General features: G+C 47.2%; 1 protein-coding gene across 18 annotated transcripts in view; it reads right to left on the bottom strand.

The window, feature by feature from the left end:
- Positions 1 to 26,554, bottom strand: part of FAM149A (family with sequence similarity 149 member A) — a 70,010-nt gene that overhangs the window by 8,327 nt on the left and 35,129 nt on the right. For 8 of the 18 annotated variants that reach the window (XM_065545775.2, XM_005556473.5, XM_045393135.3 and 5 more), the window contains exons 2-13: positions 22,800 to 22,910; positions 22,381 to 22,513; positions 17,137 to 17,279; positions 15,736 to 15,861; positions 14,868 to 15,038; positions 13,626 to 13,816; positions 12,086 to 12,240; positions 4,395 to 4,498; positions 3,707 to 3,916; positions 1,836 to 1,956; positions 207 to 335; positions 41 to 122 (exon numbers count right to left, since the gene is read on the bottom strand). In XM_065545775.2, coding sequence (XP_065401847.1) covers positions 41 to 122; positions 207 to 335; positions 1,836 to 1,956; positions 3,707 to 3,916; positions 4,395 to 4,498; positions 12,086 to 12,240; positions 13,626 to 13,816; positions 14,868 to 15,038; positions 15,736 to 15,861; positions 17,137 to 17,279; positions 22,381 to 22,513; positions 22,800 to 22,910 — 1,676 coding nt within the window. Of the gene's footprint in view, positions 1 to 40; positions 123 to 206; positions 336 to 1,835; positions 1,957 to 3,706; positions 3,917 to 4,394; positions 4,499 to 11,055; positions 11,908 to 12,085; positions 12,241 to 13,625; positions 13,817 to 14,867; positions 15,039 to 15,735; positions 15,862 to 17,136; positions 17,280 to 22,380; positions 22,514 to 22,799; positions 22,911 to 26,554 lie in introns of those variants that run through there. The other 10 variants (XM_005556474.5, XM_005556472.5, XM_065545776.2 and 7 more) reach the window with 5 other exon arrangements.

The raw sequence follows: 26,554 nt of genomic DNA, 5'->3' as shown, positions 1-26,554 counted from the left end.
CATATTACATCACTTTATTTATATATGGAGAAAAGCTGACCTGTCAAAATACTTTGCCCTGTCCATGTGTGAGCAGCAAATTCCATTTGTGTCAGTGAACTTTTTTGAGGCGTATCCAACTGCTGGAAGAAAAATAAAATCAGGGACAAATTTCATTTTTTTCAAATGTTTTTCAAAATTAAAGTTACAGTAAACAGAGAACCCACCCGGAACGTGTGGGTTGTGCTGGGCCTCGACAGCTGTTCCAGGGTAGCGGTTCTTTCTCGAAGACGTGATCGTTCTATACCGTCAGGCACGGCACTCGACACACGGTTTTGCAGATGCCTTCCTCTGTACTAAATGAAGGATAATATGTTCTTGTTTAAAATAAATGCAATCCTTAAAAACACAAAAGAAGATTTCTACATGCTCAATCACTCACTCATTTATTTGGAAACTTTTAGTTAGACATTACTAAGGATCAGGTCTCCTAAGGATAAATACCTGAAGAAATATATTTTGATTATGTAACTGCACTATTAAACCTGATAAAATGATAGTGTCATAATAGGGAAAGAGAGATACAAAACCTTAATAGAAATGTAATTCTGCATTTGTAAAGTAGCAGGCTTTTTAATGTGATGTTTGCCTTTTTTTTTTTCCTGAGACGGAGTCTCGCTCTGTCACCCAGGCTGGAGTGCAATGGCGTGATCTTGGCTCACTGCAACCTCCGCTTCCTGGGATCAAGCGATCCTCCTACCTCAGCCTCCTGAGTAGCTGGGATTACAGGTGCATGCCACCACGTCTGGGTAATTTTTATGCATTTTCAGTAGAGATGAGGTTTCACTATGTTGGCCAGGCTGGTCTCGAACTCTTGCCCTCGTGATTCACCCACCTTGGCTTCCCAAAGTGCTGGGATTACAGGCGTGAGCCACTGCGTCCAGCCACCTTTTGTAAAATTATGTTATTCTAAGGTTAAACACGAACACTTTGCAACTCCTGCCTTCTGGGAATGGGTTCCAGTGCTGGGCTCAAGGTGGCACAGGGCACACAGGAGGAAACCTCGCCCCAGGCAGGGTTTTCCTCTCACTATGTCTTTATGTTCCTACAACAGGGCTCCTTCTGTGTTGTATAAAATGAATAGAGACAAGTTACTTGTGTGAGAGTGGAGGGAGGGGTGGCTGTAAACCTGGGGGCTGCCTGGCTCTGCATACGGACAGCAGCACACTCCCGGAGGCCTGTGCGACTGCCTGGCTGAGGGGAGCTTCACTGCAGAAGGTATCACCCTCCACTGCAACAGACGTGGCAGAGGTTAGCTGTAAACATGAGACCTGATAAAAACACCACGGTCATCACTGACTGAGCTCATAATTTCACATCAGGAATTATTTAACACCTCTGAGTTCATTTGGTCCTTCTAACAATTCTTTAGAGGTAAGAATCATTAATCCCCTTTTATAGAGAACACTAAGGCTCAGGGAGATTAAAGTGACTCGTACCAAGTCATAGAAGAGAGTTTCTGTGGCAGGATCCACGCGGACCTGCCTGTCTCCTGACCAAATCTCATGCTCTCTTCTTTGCTCCACCATCCTGTCAGAGGTTTCCTTGACACCTGGAATTTCTGATTTAGTTCAAGACATGCTTCTATTTCACAAAACGGTGAATTAAGCCTCTCACTCCCTGTAAATTCTCACAAGCCATTCATTTACTTTCTGGAAACAGATTATGAAGGCATTTGAAAATAGCCACTCAGATCTTATGTTACTAGTGTCACTTGGAAGTGCTAAGGTTGTTTTTGTTTGTTTTCCAATATAGAACCTAAATGGTCCAGTGAAATACAATGAAATCTGTCTTACAGACACAAGGCGGCATCCAGGAACTGCCGTATTCTGCTCCCTGGTCTCCACGCCTATCGGGGGGAACCTGCTCCGTGATGTCTGAACCAGTGGCGAAACCATGTGGTCCACGCCAGTCGGCCTGCAACACAGCATCATGTCACTGAGCACCCAGGTACATGGATAACTGGCAAGTGATAGGAAATCTGCCAACAGCTGTGATGTTGATGCTTCTGTGCGATGGGCACACAAGAGGTCTTTCATTTCTGCTATTTGTGGTATTATCCTGGTGCTCCCCAGGGAACTTATAGCACTCTGATAACTGGGGGAAAATGTTATCTCGATACAAGTGGAAGACAGAGGATGGAGGGGAGAAGACGCAGAGCTGGTGTGTGTGGGGGTCAGAAGGAAAGTGAGGCTGGCAGGTGAGAATTCAGGCAGGTGAGAAGCCGGGGGACACAGGTGAGGCAGCATCACCAAAGGGGGAGGGCACTGGCCCCTCTGAAGCCACGGCTTCCCTCGTATGTGTAGAGCACAGCTATGCACACAGAAAAACAGGCTGTCTGTGGGACTACAATTCCATGTGTAGGGAGAGCAATTGGGAAGAATGGTCTAAAAGGGCTCCTCAGGGTGGCAATAATAAAAAGAAAGCTGAAAAATCACCAGCTCACAGGGAGGGAGGGGTCAGAACAGAGAGGGACTGGCACAATCGGAGGCATCTGAATGTATCTCAGTAGGAAACATACAGGGTTTCTATTTGATGAAGGTGTGACGGGGGACCCAGGTAGGCTGGGGCAGGAGGAGAAAGCCTGCCATGTGCTGCTGACTGGCACCGTGTGCTGCTGGCTGGCACCGGGTGCTGCTGACTGGCACCGGGTGCTGCTGACTGGCATGGGGGGAAGCGAAGCAGAGGAGGGAGAGGGATCTCGAAGGAATCAGCACAGCAGACACAACACAGCTGGAAACATCAGTCCCAAACTGTGAAAGAAACAGTCACCAATTAAAAAGCTGAAAGGGGCTTTACGACTGCATCTGGAAAAAGTCCGGGTGCCAGGTAAGTGTTGGCAGCCGCCCACTCCTGAGCCCAGCTCCCGATAACCACCCCCCTGCAGGCCGGGGGTCCAGTGGGTGGTCCAGTGGGTGGTCCCTAAAGCCTGAGAGACTGTGGGTGTGTCCGGGTGGGCCTCTTCCTGGCGGGGATGATCTCTGGCAGGCTTAGCCTGTTTCCTGTCTCAGATTTGGGATGGTATGAGTCCCAACCATATAAAGGTTTGTGGTGGGGAATAAATAAGATCATAAATGTAATTCATTTACCTGGTGCTGATAACAAAGAAAGCGATCAATAAACATTAGCTGTTATTATCAATGTAAGTACTGGCTGATACTGGTAAGTGAGCTGGAGGGCAAGAGACAAACACCTTTCTAATGAGGCCATGACGGGATGTGCATCCCTGAGATCGAAAGCTTTACTGAAACTCCCACCTAGAAAGGCATCCTTAAACATAATCCGATAGGGACACAGTCCTTTTATTTTTATAGCATTTTATATACATTATTTTATTTAAACCTCCCCTTAAAAAGTATTAATTATGTAATTGGAAGGCATTAGCTAATTATTCATTTCACAGACGAGTCCACTGAAATCCACCCAAGGTCACCCCACCATCACACAGGCGAAATGAGCTGTGTGATGTCCTGACCTTGTGTCCTAGTATACAGCTAAGCAGACCACTGGAGTCAGCAGAATGTTAAATACTCAATGAACTCATTAGAACAGCGTCTATGTAAAACTGGATAGAGGATGATTTGTCCGGGATGATCCATGAACCCTAACTGGCAAGCGTCTAGGTCCTGCATGACCTTTAGTTTACTACGAGAGAAACGAGACTCACAGTTTTGTTCCCCGAAGAACTTCGTCACTATAGATGTTGGGGGTTTTGAGTCTCTGAGAATCTGACACAAGAGAAGGCAGCCTCCAGGGCACGGGTGTCTGCTTTGCAGAAGGCGGTAATCCATGAGTGTCTGAGGCCCGTCCCAGTCTGTGCCGTGCGCAGGAGGGAGCACCTGCCCCTCCACCCGAGGCTTTGTCCTCCTTCTCATTCCTGGGAAGGAAATCCTGTGAGCTACTCAGCGGCAAGTGCTGGGATAACAGGGAACGCACCTGTCTGTGCTCAGCTGAGCACTGACCGTCTAGAACAGTCTGGCACCTAGAACACACGCCTAAGCACTGGCTGAACGAATGAAAAGACCCATCATTTCCATTTCTGTTTCAAAGAAGAATCATCCACAGGAAGAGAGCTAAGGTTTTCACTGTTAGTAATCCAACAGCCAAGCCCACAAGATTCAGAATTTCAGGACTATATTCCCCTTCCCCATCTCTCCCAACCAAATACACGATAGTAACTGTCGTGTGGTTGGTACTGAAGGGTCTGTTTCTGCGTTTCCAGACGTGCTCAGGCACATCCGAAGCCTGGAATTCAGTGGGACCTTCGTGATCTCATGCCCCCTGCAATCTTCAGTGCTCCAGTGTTTGCAGCCCAGGGAAGAGGCTGGGTAACTACTACTGATTCTGATACGTACTGCGTTCTGTCGGCGAAATAGGTAGGTCTCCGCTGAAGCGGTTTTGCGTGAATTGTCATGACGCCATTCATGTCACTATAAAAACTGTTGGAGAAGCGATGAATCTGAGAACAGTAAAAAAAAAAAAAAAAATTACAAACGGCCAGTGCTGTTCCAATGACTGACGCTTGTCCGAAACCAGCAGGAAACACACAGCACGCTCACCAGCTAACTGGAGGAAAAACTAATAAAGCGGAGATATTTTATAAAGATGTGGGCTGAGACATTAACAACGAACTGGTTAATTCCCCGACAGTAGGGACGTTCAGCACACCTGGCCAAAAGTGGCCAGAAGTGAGGGAGAGGTTCCTGCACCCGGAGAGGGTAGCTGCACGGGGTAGAAACGCCACCAGCCCAGGGTGACCTGGCAGGGAGGCAGCAGGGAGGCTGCAGGGAAGCAGAGCCGTGCTTCAGTCTCCCCCCAAGCTCTGAGATCCCAGAGGCTGGAGGGCAAGGAGCCCCGGTGTGGTCAACGTGTATCAGCCTCTGGTAACTCCAGGGTGAGGAAGGCAGAGAGAGAACTGGGAGCAGCACAGGCTGGGCATCACGGCTCCTGGCTAGCCTGCTTGCCCGGACCTCTCCTCTCCTCCCCTCTATACTTGCCTGGGTTCTCTTCCCAGAAGCAGTGAGATGGCCTGGGCCCTGGAAAGCTTCCGTCTGAATCCCAGTCTGACTGCTTCCTGATTTGTAATTCTCGAAAGCTTACTTTGTTCTTAGGCTTTAATGGCCTCATCTTTACATTGGGGAAAAATCATACATACTTCACAGAGCTATTGTGAGAATTAAATGAGATGACAGAAAGCGTGAGCTAAGGGCTAAGTAATTCTCAACTCCCTCTTCAGTCCCACAACATGACCAACTAGGATTTAAAATCATTTACCTAGATGACAGGTTGACAGGTGCAGCAAACCACCATGGCACATGTATACCTGTATAACAAACCTGCACATTCTGTACATGTATCCCAGAACTTAAAGTAAAATTAAACATTTTTTTAAAGAATAATATTTAGATTCACGAGAACAGGATTTCTGGGACTGGAATTCTGTTCTAGTTCATGAACAGATGTGGCCACCACAGTCATACACAGAGGAATAACTTAAGAGCTTTCATAATTACCACTAGAACATCTTGAGTATTTCAAAACAGGCTCTATTTTTACTCTGTTAACTTTGCTGTTCATTTATTTTTTTAACACTTATCCAAACAGAGTAATTATAAAAACAAAACAGCTATTTTAAAAATGCCTCAGCTTCTAGAATTTCCGTATTTTCCACATCTGTTTATTTTGCCTAATATTAAAAGGTTCATCCACTGCTCTTTTTGTGATATTCATGATGCCTGTTTTTTTAAAAGTGGGAAATACTGTATTGAACTTGGCAGAGCCGTTTAAAGAGACCAAAAAAAATACAATAAGCAGGTAGCAATTCCGCAAGTTTCTTTAGAACAGAAAAGGCACAGAAGGCTTCTTGTAAAGCCCTCACACAAGAGAGTGAAACAAACCTCTGAGGCGCTCTGTTCTCCCCACTGCCCCCTGAAGCACGGATTCTGTTCAGGCCTGTGTCCTTCAGTCTCACAAAGACCCACGGTTTAGGTGCTCCTGTGCCAGGTGCAGTTTTGCTTTTGCTTTGAAGAGCCTCCCTTCCTTTCTCATTTTAACAAATCACACCTATCATTTAGGGCTTGGTTCATATCTTACCCTACGCTGTGAAAAGTATATTTTTCCTCTGACTCCCAGAGCACTTAGGATCCAAAACACATCTAATTATAAAATATATATAATCTGATTACAAAATATTACATCTAATTTTAAATTACACAAACATCTAATTATGAAGGACTATATATACTACCAATATATAATTAGCATCTGATTATAAAAGGTAACACTTATTGAACGCCCACTCTACACCACACACTATACGAAATGTTTTCTCTCCCTTAATTCTCACAGCTTCCTACCTCATAAATCAGGAAACTGAGGTTTTGAGACACAGGGACTGATTTAAAATCATGGAGTATTAAATAAAGACGTCAAGCTCAGAACTAGTAGTCTATATATGCAAGCTTCACTCTGCTGTCAGCTCGACTGCCTCCCGTGTGAGGAGGTGTGCGTGTGTGTGTGTGGTGTGGTGTGTGTGGTGTGTGGGAGTGTGTTTGTGTGTGAAGGTGTGTGTGTATGTGGGGGGTGTGTGGGTGTGTGGGGGGGGTGTGTGTGGTGTGTGTAGGGGGGTGTACATGTGTGGTGTGTTGTGGGTTGTGTATGCATGTGGTGTATGTGTGTGGTGTGTGTATGGTGTGTATGTGGTATGTGTGCATCTATGGGGTGTGCATGGTGTGTGTGTGTGGTGTGTGTATCTATGTGTGTATTTGGTATGTGTTTGTATAGTGTGTGGTGTGTGTGGTGTATGGTGTGTGGTGTGTTTGTGTGGGGTGTGTGGTGTGTGTGTGTGGGGTGTGTGCAGTGTGTGTGAGTGGTGTGTGTGGTGTATGTGTGTAGTGTGTGTGTATGTGGTGTTTGGTGTATGGTGTGTTTGTGTGGGGTGTGTGGTGTGTGTGTGGGGTGTGTGCAGTGTGTGTGAGTGGTGTGTGTGGTGTATGTGTGTAGTGTGTGTGTATGTGGTGTTTGGTGTATGGTGTGTTTGTGTGGGGTGTGTGGTGTGTGTGTGGGGTGTGTGCAGTGTGTGTGAGTGGTGTGTGTGGTGTATGTGTGTAGTGTGTGTGTATGTGGTGTTTGGTGTGTGGTGTGTGTGGTGTATGGTGTGTGGTGTGTTTGTGTGGGGGGGTGTGTGGTGGAATGTGTACAGTGTGTATGAGTGGTGTGTGGTGTGTGTGTGCATGGCTGTGTGTAGTGTGTATGTGGTATGTGTTTGGTGTGTAGTGTGTGTGTGGTATGTTTGTGTGGGGTGTGTGTGTGGGAATGTGTGCAGTGTGTGGTGTGTCTAGTGTATGTGAGTGGTGTGTGTGGTGTGTATGTGGTATGTGTTTGGTGTGTGCTGTACGGTGTGTGGTGTGTTTGTGTGGGGTGTGTGGGGCGGATGTATGCAGTGTGTATGAGTGGTGTGTGTGGTGTGTCTAGTGTGTGTGAGTGGTGTGTGTGAGTGGTGTGTCTAGTGTGTGTGTGTGGTGTGTCTAGTGTGTGTGTGACTGGTGTGGGGTGTGTGTGTGGTGTGTCTAGTGTGTGTGTGACTGGTGTGGTGTGTGTGTGTGTGTGGTGTGTCTAGTGTGTGTGTGTGGTGTGGTGTATGAGTGGTGTGTGTGTGGTGTGTCTAGTGTGTGTGGTGTGGTGTGTGTGTGTGGTGTGTGTGGTGTGTCTAGTGTGTGTGTGTGGTGTGTGTGTGGTGTGTGGTGTGTCTAGTGTGTGTGTGTGGTGTGGTGTGTGTGTGGTGTGTGGTGTGTCTAGTGTGTGTGTGGTGTGGTGTGTGTGTGTGGTGTGTGTGGTGTGTGTGTGTGGTGTGTCTAGTGTGTGTGTGGTGTGTGTGTGGTGTGTCTAGTGTGTGTGGTGTGGTGTGTGTGTGTATGGTGTGTCTAGTGTGTGTGTGAGTAGTGTGTGTGTGGTGTGTGTGGTGTGTATGTGGTGTGTGGTGTGTCTAGTGTGTGGTGTGTCAGGTGTGTGGTGTGGTGTGTGTGTGTATGGTGTGTCTAGTGTGTGTGTGAGTGGTGTGTGTGTGGTGTCTAGTGTGTGTGGTGTGGTGTATGTGGTGTGTGGTGTGTCTAGTGTGTGTGTGTGAGTGGTGTGGTGTGTGTGTGGTGTGTGGTGTGTCTAGTGTGTGGGTATGGTGTGTGTGTGTGGTGTGTGATGTGTCTCGTGTGTGGGTGTGGTGTGTGTGAGTGGTGTGGTGTGTATGGCGTGTCTAGTGTGTGTGTGAGTGGTGTGGTGTGTATGTGGTGTGGTGTGTGTGTGGTGTGTGGTGTGTCTAGTGTGTTAGTGGTGTGGGGTGTGTGTGTGTGGTGTGTGTGGTGTGTGTGTGAGTGGCATGGTGTGTGTGGTGTGTCTAGTGTGTGTGTGTGAGTGGCGTGGTATGTGTAGTGTGTGTATGTGTGTGTGTGGTGTGTCTAGTGTGTGAGTGGTGTGGTGTGTATATGTGGTGTGTGGTGTGTGTGTGTGGTGTGTGTGAGTGGTGTGGTGTGTGTATGTGGTGTGTGGTGTGTCTAGTGTGTGTGTGTGTGAGTGGTGTGGTGTGGTGTGTGTATGTGGTGTGTGGTGTGTCTAGTGTGTGTGTGAGTGGTGTGGTGTGTGTATGTGGTGTGTGGTGTGTCTAGTGTGTGTGTGTGTGAGTGGTGTGGTGTGGTGTGTGTATGTGGTGTGTGGTGTGTCTAGTGTGTGTGTGTGTGTGAGTGGTGTGGGGTGTGTGTGTGTATGTGGTGTGTCTAGTGTGTGTGTGTGTGTGTGAGTGGTGTGGTGTGTGTATGTGGTGTGTGGTGTGTCTAGTGTGTGTGTGTGTGAGTGGTGTGGTGTGTGTATGTGGTGTGGTGTGTGTTGCTTGGCATGGACTCCCTCCAGCTATACTAGATTCTGTGTAGCTCAGGACTAGGAATCCTGCCTTACCCGTGTTCCCTGCTCCCCCACACAAGGCAGGCAGCGGAAACAACCTCCTTGGCACCACGACAGGCCTCGCGTGAACAAGCGTGTCCTTTCCAGCCTCACCTGCGATCACATCTTTCAAGAAAAATGTATTAAGCGCTCAGTATGTGCTGGCCCCTGTGGGAGGAGCTCTCAGGTATTTCTGTGATTTTATCCTCATGATAATCCCTTGGACAAGATAATAATCTCATTGTAAGCCAAGGACACTAAAGTTCAGAAAAGTTAAACACCACGTCCAGAAGAATACTCCTCACAGGCCTCTTGATTCCTAATCCCCGTTCTTGACACTATGCTGCGGTTCCCAGTTTCTTATCCCCTAAGCTCAGCCCAGTCACAGTCCCCAAACAGGCCCCATCTTTTATTCATCCCCGCCTTTGCTTGGCCTGAAAAGGCCCACCCAGAGTTCTCTCCCACAAGAGCCTTGCTCATTCCTTCATGTTTCTGCTCAATTTTACCTCCAGTGTAAAAGACCAATCCCCTCCTGTAATCAGAACAAATCACTCCTTGATTATTCTACAAGGTTTGTTTTTGCTTGTGTTTTTTTGTGCGACCCTCACAGAATGTATCGCACGCAACCCTGTGTCACGGCTTTTATATCACTAGGATTTACCTCTGTATCTCCTCAAAACGCCTTAACTACCACCAGTAAATGCTGAGTAAGCCCAATGTATACTCACCGATTCTTTCATCACTTTGGTGGAAGGAAGGGAGAACATTTATAATTTTCAAACTAGCTGGAAATGTTAGGGGGAAAGCATTTTTTTTTTTTTTTTTTTTTTTTTTTTGAGACGGATTCTCACGCTGTTGCCCAGGCTGGAGTGAGTGGCGCGATCTCGGCTCACTGCAAGCTCCGCCTCCCGGGTTCCCGCCATTCTCCTGCCTCAGCCTCCTGAGTAGCTGGGACTACAGGCGCCCGCCACCGCGCCCGGCTAATTTTTTGTATTTTTAGTAGAGACGGGGTTTCACTGTGGTCTCGATCTCCTGACCTTGTGATCCGCCCGCCTCGGCCTCCCAAAGTGCTGGGATTTTTTATGTCCCAAAATATAGAAAACAGCTTCACATCTCAAAGCAGCACCATGTGGTAATTCTGTTAAATTTCATGAAATAATCACGTTGTAAACAGACCTGAATATCATTGTTTTAAATAGAAACTGATGTTTATTTTCCATCAGCCTTATTTCCACCTTGCTGGTGCCCTGTGGAAGAACAGCTTGAGACCGCTCAGTGGTTGATCCTCCTTGTTCAGGGGCCTGAGCATTGGGAGTTGTAGAACAGGCTTCCCTGGCAGGCTGAGTGCTCCAGTCTGCAGTAGGGACTTGCTGAATAGGCACAGGGGGCACCTGCACCTTCAGAGCAGTCTGCAGCCTCACCCTGAGCAGCAGTGCATGCAGGGGCTGGGTCTGCAGCCTCAGGCTGGGCGGCGGTGCACTTGGGCTGGGTCCACAGCCTCAGGCTGGGCGGCAGTGCACACAGGGGCTGGGTCCGCAGCCTCAGGCTGGGCGGCGGTGTACTTGGGCTGGGTCCGCAGCCTCAGGCTGGGCGGCAGTGCACACAGGGGCTGGGTCCGCAGCCTCAGGCTGGGCGGCAGTGCACACAGGGGCTGGGTCCGCAGCCTCAGGCTGGGCGGCGGTGTACTTGGGCTGGGTCCGCAGCCTCAGGCTGGGCGGCGGTGTACTTGGGCTGGGTCTGCAGCCTCAGGGTGGGGGGCGGTGCACACATGGGCTGGGTCTGCAGCCTCAGGCTGGGCGGCGGTGTACTTGGGCTGGGTCCGCAGCCTCAGGCTGGGGGGCGGTGTACTTGGGCTGGGTCTGCAGCCTCAGGGTGGGGGGCGGTGTACTTGGGCTGGGTCTGCAGCCTCAGGGTGGGGGGCGGTGTACTTGGGCTGGGTCTGCAGCCTCAGGCTGGGCGGCGGTGTACTTGGGCTGGGTCTGCAGCCTCAGGGTGGGGGGCGGTGTACTTGGGCTGGGTCTGCAGCCTCAGGGTGGGGGGCGGTGTACTTGGGCTGGGTCTGCAGCCTCAGGCTGGGCGGCGGTGTACTTGGGCTGGGTCCGCAGCCTCAGGCTGGGGGGCGGTGTACTTGGGCTGGGTCTGCAGCCTCAGGGTGGGGGGCGGTGTACTTGGGCTGGGTCTGCAGCCTCAAGCTGGGCGGCGGTGTACTTGGGCTGGGTCTGCAGCCTCAGGCGGGGGCAGTGCTCAGCAGGCACTGGGGTAGTCCGTTCCCCTGAAACTCCCCCTTGGCCACAGCGGCACCAGCAGCAGGCTGCTCTTCCCTCTCAATCTCTTCAGGGTCTCTGCAGAAGCAGAGGTCGGGCGTGGACTCCCATGGGTGTTCCTGGGGGATGGTGTCACACATGTCCAGAACTCCCTGCGCCAGCAGCCACCTCTTCAGGCCCACTGAGCGAGCTCCCTTGTTGCACGGGATAGCGACTTCCACACAGCGCAGAGGAGAATCTGCGTTCCACAGAGCAACGGGAGGTGGGTTAGCACAAGACGCCTCTCTGAGAGCCGGTGATCGCCCGGGGATCAGTGGCCACCAGCAGACGTGTTTCCCGGAAGGTGGCCTGGATCTGGTGAGTGAAGGTTCCAGGAGAGAAGCGGCCAGCAGCTGGAGTGGCCCCAGTGGCAGCACAGCCCACCGGCCACTGTTCCTGGAGCACGACAGGGACCTCAGCAGGGTTCAACAGCAACAATGGCACGAGCTGCCAGCAGCAGCTTCTCCCAGGTCCCTTCAGATTTCTGACAGAGATGCCACCACTGTTCCTTTTGTGGATATACTGCTCCATCTGGAAGCCAAGGGTGGTGCCACCTGCGTGGGCTCCTACTGCAAGGAACTTGAGGACAACCTCGTCCTTCATGGGCAGGACGTCAAGGGCTCCAGGCATCGTGACACTGTGAAGGTTTCCCTTTAAGTCACCATGGAAAGCCTGCATGGACCCCTCTGCAGGCAGCATGGCAAGCAGCCCCAAATATCTCAATACTACAGCTTACTAGAACGGCACTCCTGACAAACTGAGGCGAGAGACGCACAGATTGAAGGCGAGAGGGAGAAGGGTGTGAAAGCACCGACCTGGGGCGGGTTCAGACGAGAAGCCAGGGAGATGCTGTGAGCCTCGGAGCTTCCGGACGGGGAGCCACTGGCTCCATCAGCGTGAGTGTGTGGAATGAGGACATGTGGACATCTGTTTCCAGCTACTTTCAATTTTTCTCTCTGTTTTTTCCCTTCTGTATCAAAAGAAGAATCAATATGATAAGAAACATCAGATTATCTAATACAAATACTTAAAATTCACTCTTAAAAGGGAATATTTGTTCTTGAGCTACCACGAGTCCATGCTATGGCCACTATGCACGTTACTACAGAGGGCAGAGACCCGTATGGGGCAACTGGCTGCTGTAACTGTGGTTGCAGTGGCATGAGAAGTGGATTACACAGTGGGCAATAAAGATTCTCAGCACATCACAAAGCCCAACTAATTCCTTAAATACTGGAAAAAGAACAGGATTTAGGTTAACATGATTATTGCCTTATTGTACAAATTGATTAATAAAACTAGTCATTAATGTCCATCACCGATTTTTATTTGTTTTGTTCAATGTTATGTTTAGAGAATATTTTATATGTTGAAGTAAGATAACTAAAGGATTATTCATTTAGCTATGTTTACATTTTACATTACAGATAATGTCATGAACAATTAAAAACATATCTCTTATTAGTAGAAATTAGGTAAATTATTTTTACTATAACAAAAAACGTGACTTCAAGCCTTGTTCTTGTGTATTTCTGTATGTTTTCCAGATGCGTATGCATTGTTATTTTTTGGGGGGAGATGGTCTCGCATTTTTGCCCAGGATGGAATGCAGTGGCACGATTATAGCTTACTTTTAATATTGAATTCCTGAGCTCAAGGGGTCCTCCCAGCTCAGCCTCCTGAGTAGCTGGGCCTACAGGCACTTGCCACCATGCCTGGCTAACTTTTTATTTGTATTTTTTGAAGAGACAGGGTCTTGCTATGTTGCCCAAAATGAGCTGGCCTTGAATCTCTGGGTTCAAGTAATTCTCCTGCCTTGGTCTCCCAAAGTTCTGAGTCACCATGCCTGCTCTGCATTCTTTTTTTTTTTTTTTTTTTTGAGATGAGTTTCATTCTTGTTGCCCAGGCTGGAGTGCAATGGCACAATCTTGGCTCACTGCAACCTCCAACTCCTGGGTTCAAGCAATTCTACTGCCTCAGCCTCCTGAGTAGCTGGGATTACAGGCACGTGCCACCATGCCAGGCTAATTTTTGTATTTTTAGTAGAGAGTTTCATCATGTTGGCGAGGCTGGTCTTGAACTCCTGACCTCAGGTGATCTACCTGCCTCGGCCTCCCAAAGTGCTGAGATTACAGGCGTGAGCCACTGCACCCAATCAGCCCTGCATTATTTTTCATAACACAAAAAACAATAGCGTCCTTTTTGAAGGGACTAAGGAGCACTCGTGAGTAAAGTCAGAACGCCCACTTTTCTTCTCACTGACCGTGTTCTAGGTATGGCTCCTGGGGAGCAGGAGCCCAGGGCTGAGGAACAGGGACTTTTTCTTTTCATTAAGCCAATTCTGCACGTAAGTACCTGTGAGTGTAGTTTCCCAGTGCTTTCTAATCAGCTCTTCCAAAAGTTCTACCACATTTGTCCAGACGTGATCAAACACTTCCGCCATCACAGCATCTTTGACACACTCATGAGGGGAAACAGGAGGAAGTCCGAGTTTGCGCCTTTTCCTACCAGGCTGAGCTGGTTTTTGTTCAAGACATTCATCATCACTAAGAATAAAAACCCACTCCAATTACTAAAATATCAAGGCTTAGAGTTAAAATAATTCTATCTACACACATTCATGTATGTACATTTATACACATATTAATAAACATTCTTCGTTAAACAGCATTGTTCTTTTTCAACATATACATATTTTGTCAATTACACATGAATAAAACTGGGTGGGGGGAACAAAACAAGAAACGAAGTCTTGGTTTCACTGATCTTTCTCTTTTTCTAGTCTCTTCATTTATTTCGGCTCGGAGCTTTGTTATTTCCTTCCTTCTACTAAGTTTGGGCTTAGTTTGTTCTTTTTCTCATTCCTTCAAGTATAAAGTTAGGTTGTTTATTTCAGATATTTCTTTTTTCTCAATGTAGGCATTTATTGCCATAGGCTTCCCTCTTAGAGCTGCTTCTACTGTATCCCGTGAGTTTGGTTTTAATATGTTGTGTTTCCATTTTAATTTGTCTCATTATGTTTTTGATTTCCCTTTTGATTTCTTCTTTGACCTACTGCCTGGTTGTTGAGGAGCGGGTTGTTTAGTTTACATATATTTGGGAGTTTTCTAGTTTCCTTCCTGTTACTGACTTTCAGTTTCGTACCACTGAGATCAGAGAAGATGCTTCTTAAATTTGTTAAGACTGGTATTATCAGTGTTACTTTTTAATGTGCTAATTTTCAATCATGGGGCAAATTTTTATCATGTAATAGTTGTAGTTTTTGATTAAGAACAAAATATGAATTTAGTGCAGAGGCAGGGACTCTCCTTAGGCCCTTTTGGGCAGCCAGGGATGGGGAATCCGGAGTCCCCAGCACCAGGACCGCGAGGAGCCGTGTCTGCTTTTACAAGGGCGCTGTACACCCTCTTCACTGCTCCCGCACAGGCACTGCCTGCTGGGAATCCAAAAGCTCTGGGAGTGCATTACTCTCAAAAGAACAGAAATCTTCTGGGTGAGTAAAAAATACACAAAACACTTAATGACCATACGATAACAATAATGTCAAATAAATTAATATTATTTTAAGAGGCCAATGTCAAATAAGATTCTATTTACTCCTCTTTTCTGTCAAAAGCGAAATACTCTTCAATCTTTCCATCCACATGGTAAACCTCTTCTTCCAGGGATGAACATGCCGTTAGGTCAGCAACCCCCGTCCCATCAGGGCCTGGCAGGGCAGAGGCTGAGAGCGCTGCTGGGACTATCTGAGAGCCAGAAATGCACAACCTATGGGGAAAAAACAGATTCCACATGGGAGTTTACAGGACACCAAGAACGCAATGCTTAAATGATCATGGCGGATCTTTAACTTATCTTTAAAGTACAGAATCCCCCCCAAAACGATTGAATATTACATTGGACAAAACTCATGTCCTTAAAAACACTTTAATACAGGCATCATTAAAAATCATAAGGGCTTCTTAAAAGCCTAAATTATTCTACGAGTTTGTACCCTCTTTGGTTGCAGTGAAAGGACTGCATTGTGTCACGGCACACCAGATACGTGTGAATGGCATAGAGTCATCAAAATCCTCTAGTGAACAGAAATGACAGGACAGAGCTTCATTTCTCCTGCTGCCACTGCCTGGAGGCTTGTAATCCATCCCAGTGAGGCAGTTTCCATCCTGCACCCAGTCCACCTTTCGCAGCGTCTTTGGAACAAACGTGGAAGGTAACTACCACGTGTGAGCATGTGTGTTCCACATATACATACATTACACATCTCTCTATAGACACACACATACGCCTATCATCAATTCAGAATCAAGAGCTTCTTACAAAAACTGTTCTCTGTATCTGCCTTTCATCAGAATCTAAATTTCCAAACTAGGTGGAGCCCAGGCTTGTAGATGAGATAAACATTAAAAAGTATAACTAAAATACAGCTAACAATACTTCTTGAGAGTCACTCATGTGAACATACTCTCTGATGTTGCTGCTGCGTCCGCAGGCACTGAGCGGGGGTCTGTGGGCCGTGGAGGCAGCGGTGCTGCCCTGGAGATGCTGGACGCCTTCATCAGTGGGCAGGGTCAGCTGTCCTCCTAACACTCTGCAAGGTCAAAGAGAAGCTAGTAACATTTTTGATCAGACAAAGGGAAAAGGTTTGGGGATTTTAAAAGTAGGAAACAATGATTTTGAAGGCATGTGTATGATACGAAGCGTGTATGGGTATGTGGGAAGCATCACGCATCATAGAAGAAGCGTGACTTTGAGAGTTTAGGCCAGATTGTTCTTCCACTGGCTCAGTCTCAGGCAAGGTTCTCAGGCTAATTTCATTTGTCTTTCACTTGCAAAACAGGATAATAATGGTTACCTTGCAGGGTTGATGAACGGCTTAGAGATCATATATGACAGACTTAGGTGTCTAAGGCAACACTGGGCACATAGAAGCTCTCCATAGATACTAACTAATGCACAGTTAAACACAAACATAACAAGAAGAAAAACATATAAATATGCACACTTGGTTATGTACCTGGCAATCTTTTCTTTTCCCACCTTCCCTCCATTTCTATCAATAATGTAAGATAGCAGTGACAACAGTAAGACTGAGCTCCCAAATTTTTGGTGAGTGACCATCCCCAGAAAAGTGAATTTCCACAACTAGTATCTAGTGGACATATCATACTCTTTAGGGCAGGTGACTTATCAGGATTGAAAAGAAAAAAAAAGAAAAACTCTAGTTTGGTCAAGATTTCTGTAAAAGTTATCTCGTGAATGTAACCAGAAAATCCAGCCACATTTACACGAGTGTTCTAATTGATTCTCCCCAGATAGAATCTAGAGGAACTCAGGTAACTTTGCTAAACTGTCCTCCAGTACATTGGCTGAGTGACCGAAAGAAAAGCTTGCCTTCTTACCCCATCCATATTCTCCATCTTTGATATAAAAAGTAACACATACTCCTCCCTACGTTAGGAATGGGTGAGATGGGAAGACCCATCTATCCAGCCATTCCGCACATCATCACTGCCCGCCCTCGCTGTGTTCTGTGATGAAGACAGACACGTGCTGCTCACACACAGTGAATGTGAAGGTAAGAGGTGGCCTCCACCGTTCTTGCATTCATTGTATGTGTAATGCCCTTCTCAGGATGAGCCGAATTTGCTTCTTGCAAATTAAAAGGCACTTGGGTACTGGAATGTCTCAGTATTTCCTCAGACACCGTAAGAAGACAATGATCTCTCAGTGAAGGACCGTACTCTGCATCCATATTCCGACTGGGCAGGTGCTTTCAGACCAAATGTATTGATCATATCGAGGCAGGCCAGGGGTGGGCGCTTCGAAAACCCACCCCAGAGAACTTCCACCACCAAGGTCCCACCTCAGATGGAGGGATCTTCTTGTCCACTCCTCGCATTCGGCCAGCAGACTCTGGGTCTGAGGGTTCACTTTCTCCTCAAATAACATTTCCTCCACCTCCCAGAGTAACCGCTGCACTGTCTGTGCACTGGCTTCGTCAAACTCCTAAACAGAAATGCACATTTAGTTACGACCCTAAAAGTTACAGAAATGCGGGCTTCTGGATCAATGCTACTTATACATTTACCGTAACCCACCATGTAGGAGGGCACATGACATGGTAAAAAGGAGGTGGCTCTGCAGTCAGACACACCCGTGCTCCAGCTGTTACCTTTCAGAGAAATGCCATCTCACGCTGAGCCTCAGATTCTTTTACTGTTAAACAGAGAAAACTTCTACCACGGGAGTGATGAGACTCGAGAATTTGCATAGATACAGGTATAGGTGGAGGTGTTCACACTGCCATAGACATCAGCGTCGACACACAGACACACCCACAGCTGCATGTCCACACACACAGACACGCCTATATCTGTATGTCTGCACACATACAGACACGCCAACATCTATGTCTGCACAGACACGCCCACATCTGTATGTCTGCGCAGAAACGCCCACATCTGTATGTCTGCGCACACAGACACGTCCACATCTGCATGTCTGTGCACACACAGACACGCCCACATCTGTATGTCTGCGCACACACACGCCCACATCTGTATGTCTGCACAGACGCCCACATCTGTATGTCTGCGCAGACACGCCCACATCTGTATGTCTGCACAGACACGCCCACATCTGCATGTCTGCGCACACAGACACGCCCACATCTGTATGTCTGCACAGACACGCCCACATCTGTATGTCTGTGCACACACAGACACGCCCACATCTGCATGTCTGCACAGACACGCCCACATCTGTATGCGCACACAGACACACCCACATCTGCATGTCTGCACACAGACACGCCCACATCTGTACGTCTGTACACAGACACGCCCACATCTGTATGTCTGCACAGACACGCCCACATCTGTACGTCTGCACACACAGACACGCCCACATCTCTATGTCTGCACAGACACGCCCACATCTGTATGTCTGTGCACACAGACACGCCCACATCTATGTCTGCACAGACACGCCCACATCTGCGTGTCTGCGCAGACACGCCCACTTCTGTATGTCTGCACAGACACGCCCACATCTGCATGTCTGCACGCACACAGACACACCCACATCTGCATGTCTGCATGCACAGACACGCCCACATCTGCATGTCTGCACACAGACATGCCCACATCTGCATGTCTGCATGCACAGACACGCCCACATCTGCATGTCTGCACACAGACACGCCCACATCTGCATGTCTGTGCACACAGACACGCCCACATCTGTATGTCTGTGCACACAGACACGCCCACATCTGTATGTCTGCATGCACATAGACACGCCCACATCTGCATGTCTAAACAGACACGCCCACATCTGTATGTCTGCACAGACACTCCCACATCTGCATGTCTGCACAGACACGCCCACATCTGCATGTCTGCGCACAGACACGCCCACATCTGTATGTCTGCACAAAGACATGCCCACATCTGCATGTCTGCACGCACACAGACACGCCCACATCTGCATGTCTGCACAGACACGCCCACATCTGCATGTCTGCACAGACACGCCCACATCTGTATGTCTGCACAGACATGCCCACATCTGTATGTCTGCACACAGACACGCCCACATCTGTATGTCTGCACACAGACACGCCCACATCTGTATGTCTGCATGCACAGACATGCCCACATCTGCATGTCTGCACACAGACATGCCCACATCTGCATGTCTGCATGCACAGACACGCCCACATCTGCATGTCTGCACACAGACACGCCCACATCTGCATGTCTGTGCACACAGACACGCCCACATCTGTATGTCTGTGCACACAGACACGCCCACATCTGTATGTCTGCATGCACATAGACACGCCCACATCTGCATGTCTAAACAGACACGCCCACATCTGTATGTCTGCACAGACACTCCCACATCTGCATGTCTGCACAGACACGCCCACATCTGCATGTCTGCGCACAGACACGCCCACATCTGTATGTCTGCACAAAGACATGCCCACATCTGCATGTCTGCACGCACACAGACACGCCCACATCTGCATGTCTGCACACAGACACGCCCACATCTGCATGTCTGCATGCACACAGACACGCCCACATCTGTATGTCTGCACAGACGCCCACATCTGCATTTCTGCATGCACACAGACACGCCCACATCTGTGTCTGTGCACACAGACACGCCGACATCTGCATGTCTGCATGCACACAGACACGCCCACATCTGCATGTCTGCATGCACACAGACACGCCCACATCTGCATGTCTGCACAGACACGCCCACATCTGCATGTCTGCACAGACACGCCCACATCTGTATGTCTGCACACAGACACGCCCACATTTGTATGTCTGCGCACAGACACGCCCACATCTGTATGTCTGCACGCACACAGACACGCCCACATCTGTATGTCTGTGCACACACAGACACGCCCACATCTGTATGTCTGCACAGACACTCCCACATCTGTATGTCTGCACACAGACACGCCCACATCTGTATGTCTTCACAGACACGCCCACATCTGCATGTCTTCACAGACACGCCCACATCTGTATGTCTGCACAGACACGCCCACATCTGTATGTCTGCACACAGACACGCCCACATCTGTATGTCTGCGCACAGACACGCCCACATCTGTATGTCTGCACGGACACAGACACGCCCACATCTGTATGTCTGCACGCACACAGACACGCCCACATCTGTATGTCTGTGCACACACAGACACGCCCACATCTGTATGTCTGCACAGACACGCCCACATCTGTATGTCTGCACAGACATGCCCACATCTGTATGTCTGCACACAGACACGCCCACATCTGTATGTCTGCACACAGACACGCCCACATCTGTATGTCTGCACACATGCCCACATCTGTATGTCTGCGCATATATGCAGCCACTTGTCCCTCACAGAGCCTGACACACCTAAGCACATCTGCAAAATACAAGATTTTTTTTTTCTTCGGGTGATACCACAGAAAAGAAAATTACTTTTGTAGAAAAGGCCATTAACCTCCTTCAATGAATGAACTGGGAAAATTTTTTTAAAAATCCTCAGTTATCCTAAGAAGTGTGGTCATTAGGGTGAGGCCCAAGTATTAATTTTTCCTCTGGCCTTAGGAGATTCTTACACTTGGCTGCAGTGAATCAGAGATGAGAAAACCTCTCAGCCTTCCTAGACGGTCTCATTTGGGAGGCAACTCTCCTGAAACTCTCAGAGCCAAGGCAGGATCCCCGCCACATGGTTTTCTAGGAGCGCCAGAATTTTCACAGTCCCCAGGGCAAAGAGTGTATTCAGTCACACGTGTCCCCAGATGGTCAGTCCAGGTTGATTTTCATAGAATGCTATTTGTTATTTTCTGCATTAGCTCCTCTCTCAAATTGATAATAAACCAGATTCCCAGATTACAGGGGAGTTGAATTATTTCTTTTAAAATACAAAGAAAAGGAAAACTAATAATAATATTTATCTCCCAGGAGGAGACTGGGTGGCTGGGGCATGGGAGAGGGCTCACTTTCATTTCTCTATCTTTTGCATTCCGTTGCTTTTGCAAATATTTCCCATCGAAAAGTAAATACATTCTTAAAAATTAAAATGAAAAGCAATTATAGGGTCTGGAGTATTTTTAATTCTATAAATGGAAGTTATACGGATTTCCCTGGTAATTCCATTAAATGTTATACTAAAAGAATCCTAGAACTTGGACAGAGTAAAGCAGTGGCGTTCAGCCTTCTACCAAGGAAGCCGGGCTTGAGCGGCGGCGGTGAGTGGGCGTAAGGCTGGGGAAGGAGGCAGCTGCCCCTAAGTAAGGGAGCTGCCTGCGTGTAAAGTCCTCCTAGCAGTGCTGAGCTGAGTCCCTTCCAGACTCCCTCTGCTGCCCGCTCCCCTGAGAATCTCGGCTGTACAGCTGCGGACAGAAGCGGATTCACGTGTGCGGTGGGAGTGGGGAACCGCTTTTAAAGAAAGCAAAGAGGCCGGGCGCGGTGGCTCACACCTGTAATCCCAACAACTTTGGAGTCTGAGGCGGGCGGATCACGAGGTCAGGAGTTCGAAACCAGCCTGGCCAATATGGTGAAACACCATCTCTACTAAAAATACAAAAAGTAGCTGGGCGTGGTGGTGCGCCCTGTAATCCCAGCTACAGGGGAGGCTGAGACAGGAGAATTGCCCGGACCTCGTAGGCGGAGGTTGCAGTGAGCCGAGATTGCGGCACTGCACTCCAGCTTGGGGGACAGAGCAAGACTCTGTCTTAAAAAAAAGAAAGAGAGAGGGGGAGAGAGAGAGAGAAGGGGGGGAGGGGGGGAGAGAGAGAGAAGGGGGGGAGAGAGAGAGAAGGGGGGGAGAGAGAGAGAAGGGGGGAGAGAGAGAGAAGGGGGGGAGAGAGAGAGAAGGGGGGGAGAGAGAGAGAAGGGGGGGGAGAGAGAGAGAGAAAGAGAAAGAAAAAAAACCCACCAGCATAAACGAGGTAAAAGAGAACACCCAAGGTGCTGCAGCCAGGTGGGCCTCACAAAAGGAGGGCTGTGTCCCGGGATCCTCAGAGACCCCTGGAGGGAGGAGGAGGGAGGAGACTGTGGAGCCACCGAGCTCCTGAGCAAGCTGGAGCCGTGGAAGCAGCGCTCACCCAGCCAGAATCCCAGGCTCACACAGGCAAAAGCGGTTCAGAGGCAACAGCTCCCCCAGGGATAGGAGGCGACAGTGAAATATCCCACTGGGAATCCTGGCGGGGAGTTCTCTAATCACAGTGGGCTGTCACAGCTTTCACTTTTCCAACATTGTTTTCCTCTTCAAGTCCTGAATTTCCGGCCATGGATACCACCAAGAAGGCACCGGGAGCACACACCGGGAGAGCCGGCTGCAGGGTGGAAACGAGAACACTGCGGGCGCTGAGACGGGGCCAGGAGGTCATGAGGGAGTTTCACTTTTCTCCACAGTTCCTGATCTATTACTTTCACATGTAACATGTACATGCTTTAACATGTATGTATGCAATAGGTCATGCTTTTATAATTAGTAAAAAAAAAAAAATTTGAATATAAGGAAGCAATTCTTCACTATACACTGTAATTACAAGATTATCCAGAATATTCTGAGACATACGTCATCTCTCCAGGAATAAATGGAGCCCCTCTCCGTGGACGAGCCGGTGGTGGAGCTCTGCGTGGCCGACCCAGACCAAGAGGTGTGGGCTCCCGTGGGTGTGCGGCTTCCGCTGGAGGAAAAGGACGATTCGCTGCAGGAATGAACACGGGCAAAAAAATCACATTTGCTGGAAGGGCTTGGACGGCTAAGTGGCTTCACTTCTCTGAGCCTGCTTCCTCTTTCACTAAATAAATTTATTAATTTCACAGTATACTAATTTTGAAATATTTTTACAGTGTGGTGTTTACACTAGGTTAAAAATAAAACTGCATCTCACTTTTAGAAATTCATGGCCAGTCACTAATTTCCTTTCCCACATTTGTTACGGGCATTTTGTGATTCTGTAATCTGAAGCAATGAACAAGGTGAATTCTTACCAGGCATATTTATCAATGGCTTTCTGCACATTTCTTGTAAAATGTGTAGGTAAAGGATCTTTGCTTCTCACAGTATAACTGTGCCTTCTAGGCCCTTCTGACAGTCCTCTTCTGGAAATAAAAGAAAACATGAAAACTCTCCCTAATGTAATAATATAGTTTTATTCATTAAGACTTTTAAAATTTCCTTTTTGTATAAAGTTGCTCCCCTTCTTCTGCCACATCCCTCCAAACTCACCTGTGCATAAGCGTGCGTGTGCACACACACACACACACACCCCACACATCCTCAAGAAACTGAGACTTAGGACCTTATCATTTTTATTTTTCTTAAAGTCAAGGTTGCCATTAACCTACATGCACCTTTATGTGAACTGAAGACAACATCAACTTTTTGTGACTTAGCCAGAGAAGTAAAAGTTGCCCCAAACAGTTCGCACTATTTCAGGGATGTCAGGCCCCAGCTGTCCCTTGACCAGGCCCCTTATACTTACAAAACTCAACCAGCCCTCCAGTAAAAAATCATTAATCCCATATTAAGAAGCATCAAATTCTTTAGACTCACTTAGAAGCCACACAGACATCTAACTCGCTTTAATTTAGCATTGCTGTTTGTGGGTATAATGAGTTTTCAAGAGTTAGAAAACATTAAAATTTAATGAAGAACTAAAACAGAAGAAATATCTAGATGTTAAATACACTATTAAGCCTAACTGGTGTAGCACAGTTCCTGTTAATCATTGAAATGTCCTTTCAATGAACCACTTAAAACATTTACTTCCTCTATAGTCAAAATATCTTCCTGATGTTTAATAATCAACAACTTCTGTTTTTCAATACAAATCTTATTTTTCTTTATAAATAAAACACATATTAACATAAAATACGGTAGTGAATTAGGAAAAACTTCAACTTTCAGTATTTCTAATAAGGACACCATGGTAGCATGCATTTTTAAAAAGTTTGCTCTTGCTTCCAATTATAAGGCTACCTAATTGACCTCAGCTCACTGCAACCTCCGCCTCCTGGGTTCAAGCAATTCTCCTGTCTCAGCCTCCTGAGTAGCTGGGATTACACGCGCCTGCCACCACACCCAGCTAATTTTTGTATTTTTAGTAGAGACAGGGTTTCACCATGTTAGCCAAACTGGTCTTGAAATCCTAACCTCAAGTGATCTGCCCACCTCAGCCTCCCAAAGTGCTGGGATTACAGGCGTGAGCCACCATACCCAGCCAACAAAGGGAATTTTTAAAACAAATTAATTACCATGTACAGATTAGCAAGAACATCTACCTTCCACAGATATGTCTCGTGCAAGAGAGAATAACAGAATTATATGATTTTTTTTTTTTTTTTTTTTTTTTTTGAGACGGAGTCTTGCTCTGTCACCCAGGCTGGAGTACAGTGGCGCAGTCTCAGCTCACTGCAAGCTCCACCTCCCAGGTTCACGCCATTCTCCTGCCTCAATCTCCCAAGTAGCTGGGACTACAGGCGCCTGCCACCACGCCTGGCTAATATTTGTATTTTTAGTAGAGACGGGGTTTCACTGTGTTAGCGAGGATGGTCTCGATCTCTTGACCTCGTGATCCACCCGCCTCAGCCTCCCAAAGTGCTGGGATTACAGGCGTGAGCCACTGCGCCCAGCCGAATTATATGATTTTTTTTTTCTTCTCTTTGTTGCTTATGTATCTTACGGACAACCAGGTAACTCCGAGGACAAAGGTGTTAAAGGGCCCCAGAGAAAAGAATGAAGGACATGCTTTAGGCTGACAAACTGCTTTACCTTTAGCTCTCTTCAGTTGCTTTCAAGCCATTAATTATTTCTTGTTTACGTGTGACTCAATAACTTTTTACGTAAATATACAAATACTAATGACAGAAAATAACAACTAAAAATTACATCAAATAGATTTGTTTTGAACACTAAAAAAAAACATACTGGTATATGAGTTAATATATGACTGAGAAATAATTTAAAAACCCAGCATAATGAATTAACTAAAACATTGTTCTTTTATGATACATATCTACAGAATAATAATAGGGGGTTCAAATTTGCTCTGCCACTGAGGCTTCAGGCAAGTTACTTTTCCTCTCCTGAATTCAGTGTCCACATCTGTAGATAAAGTATATGAAGTGTCTAATCAGTGCTAGATAAATCAGGTTTACCTGCTCACTGCTATTATTATGTTATTATTATTATTTGATACAGGGTCTTGCTCTGCTCCACAGGCTAGAGTGCAGTGGCAGGATCACAGCTCACTGTAATCTCGACCTCTGGGCCTCAAGCTATCCTCCCACCTTCAGCCTCCCTAGTAGCTAGGACTACAGGTGTCTACCATCATGCTTGGCTAACTTTTTAATGTTTTGTAGAGATGGGGGTCTCACTATATTTCCCAGGCTGGTCTTGAACTCTTGGGCTCAAGTGATCCTCCTGCCTTGGCCTCCAAAACTGCTGGGACTACAGGCATGAGCCACTGCACCTGTCCTCTCACTGCTATTATCATCATCACATGCTATTCTATGAAGATGCTGTGTTCTTGTTTCTTTGGACCTCCCATAGCATTTTGTATTATATAGATCTTTTCACATTTTAACCTTTTGTTGTGACCTTGACACCTTATTCATCTTTTAATCTAAGTACCTGAAATAACACTCATCACACAAAAAATGCCCTCTGTTGAAAGAATTAACAGGCAAAGATGAAATTAGCAACTCAAATGCAGAACTCATTTCACTATAGAATTACTCTGAATGTTTATGCCTGAAACATAGGATTACACTGTGACCTGACATGAAAATATTCCGCAAATTCAAGACATTATTGGATAACGTTTTACTCGTTAAAAAGTCACAGCTCTTCTTTGAGCAGCTGATGTTCCCCCGAACAGTTTTCACCTCCAAATGGAGCGTCTGCTCTGCTCAAGACCACCTGTCCCGCTTCGAGCTCCTCCTCCGCCTTTTGTGCAACTTCAAAGCCAAATTCAGAAAGGGACCCATGCGAGTTTGTTTCAATGAATAATTTCTTCCTCTAAGAAATTCACTCTTTTTCAGGGGAAAAGGTGGAAGGTCTTTTCAAATTAAGAAAATTATTTACAAAACAGAGGAACTCATGTCTCTTCACATCACACCATATCCTTTCCAGGACCAGGCTGCCCACTGTGTTGGATGCAGAGCTGAGGCCAGGAGGTCTTGGGATGCAGGGCAGAAGGAAATGGGAAGCTGGGTAACAGTTACACCAGTTAGTATGAATTAGATGCCTTAAAACTCCTCTACTCGACTCCATTTACCCTTTTTTCTTCTCTGCCCTTCCCCTCCGTGTCTCCTTTCGAGCAATTGCTTGAGCTTCAGAGTTCAGTGTAATAACATACAAACTTGACCACACAATTCACAAAAAAACTAGGTGAACAGGAATTTAAGTCCATAACTCAATGATTGCCCAAGAGCACAAAGAAGACAGGGACGGGCTTTCTCCGAGGACCCAGGCCACTGACCGGCCTGTCTCTCTGGGACCACAAGTTACTAACATCATGAATTAACAGCAGAGACTAAAAAATCCCTTTCTTTTCTTTTTCTTATTTTTTTTTTCTTTCACATCTTGTTTTGGTTCTTTGGTTTCTCTGTTCTCTAACCAAGGATTGTACTGGTCCTTCATGCATAACATTGAACCTCTTTAATCCCCATAAACTATGGACTAGTTATATATGCTACACAGTCTAAGAAAGTGTACACAACTTACAGGATGCATCCTGCAA

This window comes from Macaca fascicularis, chromosome 5, assembly GCF_037993035.2.
Source record: "Macaca fascicularis isolate 582-1 chromosome 5, T2T-MFA8v1.1".
In the NCBI taxonomy this organism is placed as follows: domain Eukaryota; kingdom Metazoa; phylum Chordata; class Mammalia; order Primates; family Cercopithecidae; genus Macaca; species Macaca fascicularis.
The sequence above is the reverse complement of the archived record's forward strand: the minus strand, read 5'-3'. Positions and strand labels throughout refer to the sequence as shown.